Source organism: Emys orbicularis, chromosome 7 (assembly GCF_028017835.1).
Source record: "Emys orbicularis isolate rEmyOrb1 chromosome 7, rEmyOrb1.hap1, whole genome shotgun sequence".
Classification (NCBI taxonomy): domain Eukaryota; kingdom Metazoa; phylum Chordata; order Testudines; family Emydidae; genus Emys; species Emys orbicularis.
In genome coordinates, this window is record NC_088689.1 from 93,263,658 (window position 1) to 93,277,590 (window position 13,933).

Consider the following 13,933-nt stretch of genomic DNA (forward strand, 5'->3'; position numbering starts at 1 on the left):
TAATAAATTATTTTATAAACTAAAATTATTAGTTCCTGCAAAAAAACAAAACAAAAATAAACAAAAAACAAAACCAAAAAAAATCACTGTATTCAAATAATGCTAAGGCTGAGACATACAACTATAAAAGCCTGGAACTGTAAAGCTATGATTGGCATTCACTTGTTGCTTTTATCTATTATACCCTAGGATAGTGTTGCAGTTTACAATGTGCTGTAGGTACTAAACCGACATTGCTTGTTGGTTTCAGACGCCTGCAAGTTAAGGACAGACTTTGACTTCGCTTGCATTTGCAAATTCAATATTAAAAAATAATCTGTGCAGTAAGTCCCTCATTGAAGTGTTTTTATATATATATATAGTTGAGACAATAGATTTTATTGGCTCAAATTTATTCCTTGTACATGTACCTAGACATGGGCATCATGTGCATTTTAAGTAAGTGGCAATAAATAAACATTGTATAATTATATCTTTAGATGGGTGTAAAATGAGCAATTCCCTCTTATATTTGAACTTCCTCAGTCTTAAGTGTATAAGTACAAAGTAAGGCCCTGATCCTAGAAATAGCTTCATACAGGCAGACTCCTGCTTCCATTGACTAAAAAGGGGCTCCACAATAGTGCAGGAATATGGCTGCATGGAGCAGTTTGCAGAATCAGGATGTGAATTTCCGCTCAAGCCATGTGCACTGGATTATAACTCGTCTTACTTTCTTTCATTCCTAGTCTTCATTAATCCCACTTTCCTTATTGTTTACATGTTTGCTCACTGACTTTCACCTGTCCAAGTGTTTCCCTTTGTCAGATGCCTCCTTACCTTGGCATTCCAAGCCAAGAGGAAGAATTTTTTTCTCTTTGACTCTGATTCTCTACCTGCTCTTGTCATCTTCAACTGTTGGTTTCTAAGTGCTCTGGAAATACCTGGTTCCCATGGAAGCAACCCTGGTAAAATGTAAGCTAGAGAGAGCTCCACAGTTACTCATTAAAAGTGTTTCTTTGTTTCCTAGAGAAATTCAAGTGTTCTCTGTGATTATTCATTTGTGTCACTCTGATGTGATTGATACCATGTCAGCTATCTAAGGTATAGAATACTCTCACTCTAACCATGCTTCAGGATCCATAAAAGGTTTGTCTTCCCATTGATAATCACATTGTGTTGTCTTTGGCCTGGCACTGTAACAGTGGGAAATATTGGATGGACATCAAGTTCTTCTGTCAGCGTCAAATCTTTTTTATAGGTCCTTAATGTAGCCAAACTGATTTGGGAAGCACTGTTTAATTCTTAAGCTGTTATGTCAAAGTTTGCATTAACTTTGAAAATTTGTTTCCTTTTATCAAGCTGTCTATCATGCCCAGAAATAATGATTAAAATAAATATGTAAGATACAGCCAACACTGTGTAAACTGTAGCATGGAAAGAAATTGCCTTCTCCCTCTGTCCTTGCATTCTGTATCAGATAACAAATCAACAGTGTGCAGACTTGGCCTTTAGAAAAGTATGTTGACTAAAGCATAACAGGAGTAACGTAGGCTGATCACAATAGAGAGCCAGTATCATGCAGAGCATAACAAGAATAACACATGCTAAACACAACAGAAATTGAAAGAATAAACAATACAAATCACAGAATCCACACTTACTGAAAAGGTCTCAGCCTAAGTAAAGCCACCTCCCATGATAAATCACATCACAGAGATCCCCCTACATCATGTGTGGATTTTACCTTCCTTCCCTTTGAAAAGGCCATAGGGCCTGTCCCTAAATCTGCTCAACATCTTACATGTCTACACAAATGCAAGGAATATAGAGAATAAACAGGAAGAACTGGAAGTATTAGTACATTAAATTAGTAAATTGTTACTTAATTGTTGTCACAGAGACTTGGAGGGATAAATATTGGTACAGAGGGGTATAGCTTGTTCAGGAAGGACAGGCAGGATAAAAAGGGAGGAGGAGGTATATTATATATCGGGAATATATATACTTGTTCTGAAGTCAGAAGAGGGTGGGAGGCAGACCAGTTGAAAGTCTCTGGGTGAAGATACATGGGGTAGAAAATAGGGGTGACATCATGGTAAAGGTCTACTATAGACCACCAAATCATAAAGAAGAGGTGCATGAGGTATTTGGCATATCCAAAACACAAGATCTGGTAGTAAGGGGGGACTTGAACTACCCACACATCTGTTGGGAAAGTAATATGGCAAAACACAAAATTTCCACTAAGTTTTTGGAATGTATTAGGAGCAACTTTTTGTTTCTGAAAGTGGAGGACATTTCCGGGGGACAGCCATTTTAGACTTGATTCTGACCAAAAGGGAGGAATTGGTAGTGAATCTGAAGGTGGAAGGCAATTTGGGTGAAAGTGATCATGAAATTATACATTTCATGATTCTAAGAAAGAGCAGAAGTGAGAGTAGCAAATAAGGACAATGGACTTCAAAAAAGCAGACTTCAACAAACTCAGAGAATTGGTAGGTAAGGTCCCGTGGGAGGAAAATCTAAGGGAAAGAGGAGTTCAGGAGAGCTGGCACTTTCTCATGGAGTTAATATTTAAAGGCCCACCTGAAAACTATCCCAATAAGAAGGAAAGAGAGGAAGAATGTTAAGATTCCAGTATGGCTCCATCAGGAGATCGTTGATGACTTAGAAAAAGTAGAAACATGGACGAATTACTAAGGAGGAGTACAAAAGAAGAGCACAAGCATGTAGGGACAAAATCAGAAAGGCTAAACGAGGTACACCTAGCAAGAGACATCAAGGGTAATAAGAAGAGGTTCTTTAAATATGTTATGAGCAAGAGAAAGACAAAGGTAAGTGCAGGTCCTCTATTTAGTGGGGAAAGAGGGTTAATAGCTGATTACATTAAGAAGGCTGGGGATGTTTAATGACTATTTTGGCTTAGTCTCTGCTAAAAGGGTTAACACTGACCAGGTACTCAACACAATATTAACAAGGGTGAGGAAAGCAGGCCAAATAGAGTAAGAACAGGTTAAAGAATATTTAGATAAGTTATATGTATGCAGGGCCTCATGAAGTTCATCTTAGGGTACTTCAGGAACTAGCTGAAGCAATCTTGGAACTGTTAACAATTATCTTCAAGAACTCACTCAGAGGAGTGGAGAAGAGCAAACATAGTACCTATCTTTATATGTGTTGCCACCTAGGAGTTCATGGTTGTCACTATGCTGTATTCTGTGAGCAGTTGGAATCTCAAAGCAGCAGTAGGGGCAAAACTTAGGTCCTCCTGCTCAAAAAGTACAGGCCTCTATCAACTGAGATAAAGGAAAATCTCTGCTAGTTGTTAGAATTATAGGATTGATGGTGCACAGTTCAGGAGTTCTGATTCTTTCCAGCAGAGAACTATGGTACATATACACACTAGAAAAATGCAGAAAGAAATTTATCTTTGAAGTACACAATAATATACACCTCTACCCCGATATAACGTGACCCGATATAACACGAATTCTGATATAACGCGGTAAAGCAGTGCTCCGGGGGGGGGGGGGGGGCGGGGCTGCGCACTCCGGCGGATCAAAGCAAGTTCAATATAACGCAGTTTCACCTATAACGCGGTAAGATTTTTTTGGCTCCCGAGGACAGCGTTATATCGAGGTAGAGGTGTATAGTTCCATCAAGATGCTAGGATTATAAACTTCTAATCATTAGAGATAGCCAGTCTGGAGTAACTCACTTCATAGTTAAATTACCTCCTTCCCCCCCCCCATCCAAAAAAACCCACCCCACACTGCAGCTTTAGCATTACTTTTATCCTTTCACTGGTACATACCTGTAATTAAGTGCACTCTAATAGAATGCAAATAGTAAGCAAGGTCATTATCCAACCAATGAATTGTGATTCATAGATTCTAGGACTGGAAGGGACCTCGAGAGGTCATCGAGTCCAGTCCCCTGCCCGCATGGCAGGACCAAATACTGTCTAGACCATCCCTGATAGACATTTATCTAACCTACTCTTAAATATCTCCAGAGATGGAGATTCCACAACCTCCCTAGGCAATTTATTCCAGTGTTTAACCACCCTGACAGTTAGGAACTTTTTCCTAATGTCCAACCTAGACCTCCCTTGCTGCAGTTTAAGCCCATTGCTTCTTGTTCTATCCTCAGAGGCTAAGGTGAACAACTTTTCTCCCTCCTCCTTATGACACCCTTTTAGATACCTGAAAACTGCTATCATGTCCCCTCTCAGTCTTCTCTTTTCCAAACTAAACAAACCCAATTCTTTCAGCCTTCCTTCATAGGTCATGTTCTCAAGACCTTTAATCATTCTTGTTGCTCTTCTCTGGACCCTTTCCAATTTCTCCACATCTTTCTTGAAATGCGGTGCCCAGAACTGGACGCAATACTCCAGCTGAGGCCTAACCAGGGCAGAGTAGAGCGGAAGAATGACTTCTCGTGTCTTGCTCACAACACACCTGTTAATACATCCCAGAATCATGTTTGCTTTTTTTGCAACAGCATCACACTGTTGACTCATATTTAGCTTGTGGTCCACTATAACCCCTAGATCCCTTTCTGCCGTACTCCTTCCTAGACAGTCTCTTCCCATTCTGTATGTGTGAAACTGATTTTTTCTTCCTAAGTGGAGCACTTTGCATTTGTCTTTGTTAAACTTCATCCTGTTTAACTCAGACCATTTCTCCAATTTGTCCAGATCATTTTGAATTATGACCCTGTCCTCCAAAGCAGTTGCAATCCCTCCCAGTTTGGTATCATCCGCAAACTTAATAAGTGTACTTTCTATGCCAATATCTAAGTCGTTAATGAAGATATTGAACAGAGCCGGTCCCAAAACAGACCCCTGCGGAACCCCACTCATTATGCCTTTCCAGCAGGATTGGGAACCATTAATAACAACTCTCTGAGTACAGTAACAGAAATTCTACCATTGATGGTAACAGAAATTCTATAATTGTTAGCCGTCTGCCTATAGTACAGTACGTGCAGTCAAATTTACAGTGTCCCATTCATTTTGTAACAAAAACCCATGAGCCTTTTATATTAAATCAAAGAGCTCTCTGGCTAAGTGCTTCCTATTACCTGTGTGATGCATTGTTGTAGAAGTAGTACAGCTGGCCATCCACTGCTCTCTCTCAGAGAGAAAAATCTATAGGCAAAGATGAAAGAGACATTACAAAAAATGTTATAAAGCCAAAAGAATTTTTTTAAGAAAAACCTTGAAAGCCATAAATATATTTAATTGTGAATCTTTCGCATCCCTGTCACAGCTGAAAAGGACAAAGACACAGTCTTTAAAAATGAAGAGGAAACTCAACTAACTAAAATTAGAACCAAAAGAACTTGAACTTCTTTCTTTTCTAAGAAGTTGAAAATTCTCCTGGTGAAATGTGAAGCCTTATGGATTTATGTTTTAAAAAGATAATGGTTAAAATACCCCAGTGTTTTTGGCATCCATATATAATACTTAACTTAATTTTTTATTTAAATAACATCTGTCTACTTATGTCTTGCATGTCATGTAAGTCCTGTCACTGAAGACATTTAACAGTAGACTAGACAATTAAGAATGCGCTAAACAACCATCTTGCCCTTGCACAAGGATGGACGTTAGCCTAATACAGTAGGGTAGCCTTCCTTATCTTGCCTATGATTTAAAAGTGTGAGTAGGCCTTGTTAGACTACATTTTTAGAAGGTGTTAGTGAAATCAAACTAGCTACCATGATCTGACAGCACACTTTTAAATCCTAGTCTACTCATAACAGGCAGGGAGAGGTAGAGCCAATGTGGGAACATGTGCTGCACCATCTTAAACTGTGGTTCAAGAGCCACACTGCCTATGTGCAGCAGGATTCTCCAGGGGGCACTGTTCTTCCTTGAGTCACAATGCCTTCTGGAGTTGCCAATTGTATTGTGCACATCTGCCCTGTCGCCAATATGAGTCTGTGTCTTTGAAACCACAGGGGCTACTCCAATGCTTGCAGTTAAGCATATTCCTTGTGTTTTTGCAGGTTTGGAGCCAAAAAAAACCCCTATACAACCCAAAGATAGGGTCTGTTTATAAACTTTGAATGCACCTCTGGATTTGGATTGTGAACATCCTCAGACCTTATTTTGTTTGAGTTTGAATAGGTCCTTTAATGGTACAATTTTTTTTTTAAATTACATATATCTAAAAATTGTTACATTGCCATTGTACAATGCAGTTGTTACATTGCCAATTTAAAAAAAGTTTTATGACTATAATTTATGCACAATATCTAGCTCCTCTTCCCCAGGTTTTCTTACCTTTAAAATACTTAACAAAATGTAATCACACCATAACATCAGGAGTATTCTGAAACAAAAGTATGATATAGTTTGAGATGGAAGGTTTTGCAAAAAGAAATGGAAGTAAGACAATACTTAGAGATAGATCTGAGAGTTTGGTTTAGGCATCTCTCTCTCCTGTATCCTGTTTTTAGTCCTTATTTGGTTTGATGTAGAGACTTAGACCAACATTGCTCTTGCTGAGAAGAAATATTTTCTGTACTGCACTTTGTTTCAATGTTGAGTATGGAGCATTATATACATCAGACTTATTAGTCTCTAAATTAGTCTCCTCGCTTTCATCTTGAATTCTAATTATATTTAATTACTTAAAACATGGTGCAGATTCTCCATTTTCTTTAGATATTTGATCTTTTGACTGTTTGCTAATCACCGTAGTGAAATATAATAAACAGATCATGTCTTATTGAGAAGGTTTTATTTAAACAAATTTGTTTAAATAAATGGTTTTTAATATGGGGCACCATGTTTTCTGTATATTCTGAAGTAGCAGGTAGCATGGCAAGAGTTATGTGCTTAATAGGTAGAATTTGTTTGTGATTTCAAATTCAGGGGCTTCCAGAGTTTTGTGATTGGAATAGGAATAAATCAGGCCCAGATTAACCAATTAGCCCTCAGTTCACTTGTACAGGGCCCCCCAACCACTGGGGGAAAAAACAAAACCAAAATTGAGTGGTGCTGCGACCTCTCCTTGCTCCAGGTTGCAATGCCATACACTCATATTTGGCCTGGCCACCCCTCTTGTCCTGGGGGCGACTTGTTGGTGGGCTATGGAGTGAGTGGGGAGTGATTTGGAGTCTGCGGGGTTGGAAGCCAGTGGGGAATGTTGGGAGAGTGAGGTTGGGGGGCTGTGGTCAGTGGATCTAAGATGTTGGGGGCTGTCAGGGTAAATGGAGGGTGGTGGCAGATTGTTGGAATATATGTGGAGTGGGAGGGGTATTCAGGGGTATGTCTGTGGAATGGGGTGGGAGGGGCACTTGAGGGTGTGGATGTTGGGGGGGGAGAGAGGGACATTCTGGGATCTATGTGGGGTGGGCTATGTATGGGGCAGAGGTGCTTTAAGGAAGGTGGGAAGTCCCCAATATTCTTAGTGTGTGAGGCTCCAACGTTCTTTAATCTGAGACTGGGATAAATAATAAACTGTCAGGAATCCTACCCGTAAGCCTCTCTATTTTGGTATTCTGCATAACATTTCCTTTCCCTTGGTTATAACTGTATATTATATGCTATTCAACTAGTTCGACAAGGTGCATGAGATATCTTTTACTGGACCAACTTCTGTTGGTGAGAGAGACAAGCTTTCGAGCTCACACACAGCTCTTCTTCACATCTGTGTAGCTCGAAAGCTTGTCTCTCTCACCAACAGAAGACAGTCCAATAAAAGATACTACCTCAAACACCTTATCTTTCTAATATCCTGGGACTGACACAGCTACAGCAACGCTGCATACATCCCACTAGTTAGCATTTATTCATCTTTTGCTGAAAACTACTCAATGTTAAGGCATTTTCCATGGGTCTTACAAAGTTAAACGTGTTTATGAAAAACAAGAGCTAAATAAACACCATTAAATTAATCAAATTCTCTGTGCCAGTTGTAAATCCAACACAAAGCTTTCATCAGCCTTATTTCCCTTCTACAGTTTTCAGTATGCCCCGAGCGCTAAACTGCTTTAACAGAGAAGGTATTTGATCCAACTACATTATGGTACAGAGTTTTGTTGTTGTTCACTTTTTTTTTTTTTTTTACCAGCGAAGTGTGCTATTCATACTGTTGTGCTAATTTGTTTGTCTGAGGCTGGCATATTAACAATTAAATACATCACAGGCACCTACATGCTAAAAGCTTTGGAGGCTTGAAACAATAGTGGGTCTTCTGACTGCCAAACTCTTCTTGCTCCCTAGAAACCTTAATTGTTTAGCTGTAATGTCAAGTGATTTTGATTTTTAAACTGTTATAATACAGCCCACAGATATTTCTGAGTTGTGTATATTTAATATGGAATTCCTCTTCATTATCTGTCCTAAACTACTGAATAGTGTTGCTTTGCACTGTTAGTTACTGCAATCCACACAAGAGGTGACTGCATTTCTGTGTTGGGTAAACTGTTGCATACAACGCACATAACACATATTCTGTTAAATAATTGGGATCTTTCTTGACTAAAGATATTGAAAGGATGGTCTTGTGATCAAGACACAGGACACGGAGCTAGGAAATTAAAATGTTATTCTTTGCTCTCCTACTGACTTGCTGTGTAATCTTGGGAAATCACTTAGCGCCTCTCTCTGTTTCCCCTTCTTTCAAAATGACCTGTTAACTTCACAAAGGTTCTGGGAGGCTTAATTGATAATTGTGAAGTACTTCAAGATTTTGAGATGGAAGGTGCTACAGAAATGTAACATTTCTTATATAATTATGTTATCACAAAATACACTTACGATACGTCAAGTATAAGATATCTAAAGCCATTAGCCTAATGTATGTTATCTGTATATATGCTATGGAATGATTAGCTGTTATATATGCACTTCATTAGAATATAGAAAGAACCACAATCTGGCTGAATTTAAAGGAACATAACATACATATATGTGTTTGATCTTGAGTTTTTGAAATGTAAAAATTAAGATGCAGAATGACAATTTGGAGGTCATATCAGCAGAATTTGGTTTTTGTCCTTCAGCATTGTTATTTTCTTTGTTTTCTTTTACAGTTTGCCCAGCTGGTATCCATCTCCAAAACTCTGGGTGTGGAGAAGTTCCCTCTAATTGAACAAACATTCTACCCAAATCACAAGGAAATGGTAGGTGCAAATAGAAACATTAAAAGCCAATTACTGTATGGATAGAACTGGAGCTATAATCACCCATGATTCATTCATTCACTGTTTTTTTTAAATGTCCTTTTGGAAATGTCCAGTGGCATAATACTGGGTAACCTCTTGAAAGCATCTTTGTGGTAATTGAAAGATTACTGCCTTCAGCTTTGAGATAGACAAACTGGTTCTAACAAACGAAAGAATATAAATGCTAAAGTGCAGGGAATACTTTATGGAAGTGTTGCCAGTCTAGTCCTGTGTGATGCATCCCAGAATACTTATTATCGGAGATATCCTATCTCCTAGAACTGGAAGGGACCTTGAAAGGTCATCAAGTCCAGCCCCCTGCCTTCACTAACAGGACCAAGTACTGATTTTGCCCCAGATCCCTAAGTGGCCCCCTCAAGGATTGAACTCACAACCCTGGGTTTAGCAGGCCAATGCTCAAACCACTGAGCTATCCCTCCCCCATCTAAAATCAGGGTTGTTTCAGTAACTCTTATCTTCATGCACCTGAGCTGATGCTGTTCACAATTCCCAGATTTTCTGCTCACTCAACAAATGCTCACACCTCACCCAGGGCCCCCACATACTTCATACCTTTTGATGCAATTCTCCAATGGATCTGGGGTCTTTCAGAGGCCCAATGTGGCTGCTTCCTCGAGCATCGTCTTTGAGGAATCGCCAAGTAAGGGCTACTACTTCTCTTAATCCATGAATTTCTGGGTGTTGAAGGTTTCTAGCCAGCCACACACGCCACATGGCACCAGGTGCAGATAACAATCCTGATCCTAATGCCAGCTTCCTATCTGTTAAACAAGCTGCTGAGGCCCCATAATCCCAACTCAGTAGACTCAATAGCTAAGCAACCACATTAAGGAGGACAAATGTCATAATCCCTAGTGCATGGTTGCTAGGTAACACTGGGAGTTCCCTAGATAACTCACCAGGAATTTTGGGGTAGCTCTGCAGGCATCTCAGTTCACAGTCAGCTGGCAGCAGGAGCAGGTGAGTTTCACTTCCTCCTTTTTATGGGGGAGGGGAGCAGATGCTTTCTGCCTCCATATGAAGACCCACATATATGTTGGGATTCCCTCTGAGACCTCTTTCCATTCAGCTTCCTAAGAACTCAGTTCGACTCCCGCCTTTGTCACTCAGGTGTCTTTGTTTGGCATACAGCACTGCTGCGCTGAGTTGATCAGACTCAGACGCAGGGGGGATTGATGCAGGGTACATCACAGATTCAAAGTTACACACAAACCTTCTCCCTTTATGTACATTACACATCTCATTGCATTTACTATACATTGCATCACACATTTTTGGATTGGCTTGGATACTTTTCAGGAACCAATCCCTGTGCAACATCCACTGCGCCCACACTATCCTTGCTTTGACTTCTTCTTTATCTCATCTCTACATTCCTAATTTCTTTTGTCCCTTGTTATCTAGTTCATAGTAAATAGTTCCCTGCGTATTCTCCTTCTTATCTTAGTTGGCTCAGACATTCTGTCTTCTTAGCCTGCTGATCTGTTTACTTGTCTTATTTCAGAGTAGCAGCCGTGTTAGTCTGTATCCGCATAAATAACAGGAGTACTTGTGGCACTTTAGAGACTAACAAATTTATTAGAGCATAAGCTTTCGTGGGCTACAACCCACTTCTTCGGATGCATATAGAGTGAAACATATATTGAGGAGATATATATACACACATACAGAGAGCATGAACAGGTGGGAGTTGTCTTACCAAGTCTGAGAGGCCAATTAAGTAAGAGAAAAAAAACTTTTGAAGTGATAATCAAGATAGCCCAGTACAGACAGTTTGATAAGAAGCAAGTGTGAGAATGCTTACAAGGGGAGATAGATTCAATGTTTGTAATGGCTCAGCCATTCCCAATCCCTATTTAGCCCTGAGTTGATTGTGTCTAGTTTGCATATCAATTCCAGCTCAGCAGTCTCTCTTTGGAGTCTGTTTTTGAAGTTTTTCTGTTTTAAGATAGCCACCCGCAGGTCTGTCAAAGAATGGCCAGACAGGTTAAAGTGTTCTCCCACTGGTTTTTGAGTATTATGATTCCTGATGTCAGATTTGTGTCCATTAATTCTTTTGCGTAGAGACTGTCCGGTTTGGCCAATGTACATGGCAGAGGGGCATTGCTGGCACATGATGGCATATATCACATTGGTAGATGTGCAGGTGAACGAGCCCCTGATGGTATGGCTAATGTGATTAGGCCCTATGATGGTGTCACTTGAATAGATATGTGGACAGAGTTGGCATCGGGCTTTGTTACAAGGATAGGTTCCTGGGTCAGTGTTTTTGTTCAGTGATGTGTGGTTGCTGGTGAGTATTTGCTTTAGGTTGGGGGGTTGTCTGTAAGCGAGGACAGGTCTGTCTCCCAAGATCTGTGAGAGTAAAGGATCATCAGGTTTATGTAGAATATTCAACCTGCTAGCAAACCTGCAAGAGATGGTCCTCCACCCATATTTAGACCCTGCAGGAACCGCGTGACTGGCACAGGCTTAGTGTCTTATCTTGCAGCCTTCTTTTAATTTTTCTTTTATTATTGTTTCTAAATGTAGATTCTTCCATAGCTATATTTGTCTAGAGGAGAGGCATTCAACCCTGCAGAGCTGGAGAGCCATTTGCCCTGGATCGAAGTAGCAATGAGGCACAAAGCAGTTTCAGCACAAAGCCCCAACTTTACCTTTCAATATATGTTGTGTAATGTTGCATCATCATGACTCAAACGTACCATGTACTGCTGTAATGCCATGATTTGAACATTAGCAATCAGCAGTCAATGGTAGGTCATTGAACCATGATTGCTGTGTAGCTCCACTTGACACTACATTACTCTGGATAAAATCCTGCCTGACCCTATTAAAATCAATGGCAAAACTCCCACTGACTTCAGTTGATTACAGTTTCATCCACAGTCCCCCATCTCCTTCTCTGATCACTTCCTATTATTCTACTCTGTCTTCTCAGCTTTTGTGAGGGAGGCAAAATCCCTGTTCCTTTTTATGGCTGCCTCATGGAGAATCCTGGCTGTTATGGACTATTAGGTTAGCACTCCCATCCTTTCTCCTACCTCATGTGCAACTTCAAGTGAGAGGAGCTTCAATAATAGCCACATATTTGATGTGAAAGGTGAACAGGAGCTCTCCAAGAAGAAAGTTACAGATCGAGAGCAGTGAATCTCAAGCAGTCCAAACCCCCAAGGATCTTTTGAGAATAGGGAGGACTTTCCCTGACACGAGTGTAGATGCATTTGGTAGCAAGGTCCAAAACTTCGTAATTTCTCCAGTTTTTAAAAAGTGAACATGAGAAATGAACAAGTGTCCTTTGTTTTGGGGATTAATTCATTATAGACAGATAATAAGAATCACACCTTTTCAAATCATAGTATACCTTTTCATATGCTAGATACTGTACATTTTGTTAGAGTACTGAAGATGGCCAAGAACAAAGCTGGTCAGTATTGACCTTCATGTGACTCATTTGTGCTCTTTTAATTATTTTGCTAGCCTATAAAAAGCCTAATTTTGCTTGTACATCTGCTAATTAGAAATTACAAAAATTGAGAATAAAATATCCCATTGCTCAGCCACAAGAATTGGTTGAGGTTCCAGTTAATCTGCTTGTACCTCGCAGATAATGCCCTGCAGAAAGACCACCATCTCCCCAAGGTCCACTGCTGGCTGCTATCTTAAAGCATAGATTGAATTCAGATCCTGAAGTTGAAATGAAAATTTGGAAAGCTATTAATGTGTATTTATTTGTGAGTGCATAAAGTACTCTTTGACAGATGATGGGATTGTTAACATATTGAAAGATGCATTTGAGAGTTGTTTCTTGTCCTCTTACCTATTTGGATCCTATACAGTAATAGTTAGTGATTGAGCAAGGAGGTTATTTTTTTGCCTTTTGTTGAACTTCTGATTGCAAAAGGCTTGACTGAGTTTGTGGAGTGTTGACAATTTCCTGTATAATGAATATTATTTTGAAGACAACTCTTCTTTGTCTCTGTATTGGATTGTCATGTATATTTCAAATGTGCTACAGTGACTGAGGAAAGTTAGATGTAGATTTGTTTGTTTGTTTTTCCCTCTGGAGGAAGTTTTGGAAACTCTGTGGCTCAGAAAAAATATGCTAGATAGCTTTTATTGGAATTTCTGTGGAGAGATGTAAGATGATCCAGTGGGGGATGTTTTCTCAATAGATGAGCTGAAGCCGTATCGGGGTAATGAATGTTTATTTAAATATTATTAATATCCAGCTTGGTTTGAGATTGCTTTTACCTATACAGATAATTTCTGATTTTTAAAGAAGGTATTTTTCTTCTCTTCCTGTACATCCTGGACCCGTTTCTCCCCCAGGCATAAACTAGAACTTGTTTTCTCCAATTTAAAACTGTGTATCTTGGGATAAGACGGTATTCCAAAGCTCTGAGAATAGGAGATTTTGAACTCAGCAGGCTTGATGTACTGTTATGCTTCTATTTCTTTTGCTTCTTTCATACTCTAGTGATCATTTGTGCCTGGCCCTCTTGTACTGTTTTTCCAAAGGCAATAAAAGGTAAGTAAACAAAGATAGCATTCTCTTATGCAAGCTTGGGAGCTGCTTTAATGGAAAGCTTTTTGGAACAGGGACATTTCACTAAAAAAAAGTGATTGAAACCTTACAAAATAGTGCTTTCTGAACTCATCATAGCTTGGGTCACGTGTTTGCAGCTTTCCTTTCAGGAATTAGTTTTCTTTTTTCACTACATTTCTGCCTCCTTACATTTTCCCA

The 13,933-nt window shown here is 39.6% G+C and overlaps 1 protein-coding gene across 1 annotated transcript in view; it reads left to right on the forward strand.

Moving 5' to 3' along the window:
- SYN2 (synapsin II) overlaps positions 1 to 13,933 on the forward strand; it is a 442,249-nt gene that overhangs the window by 270,667 nt on the left and 157,649 nt on the right. The window contains exon 5 of the mRNA XM_065408359.1: positions 9,034 to 9,123. Coding sequence (XP_065264431.1) covers positions 9,034 to 9,123 — 90 coding nt within the window. The remainder of the gene's footprint in view (positions 1 to 9,033; positions 9,124 to 13,933) is intronic.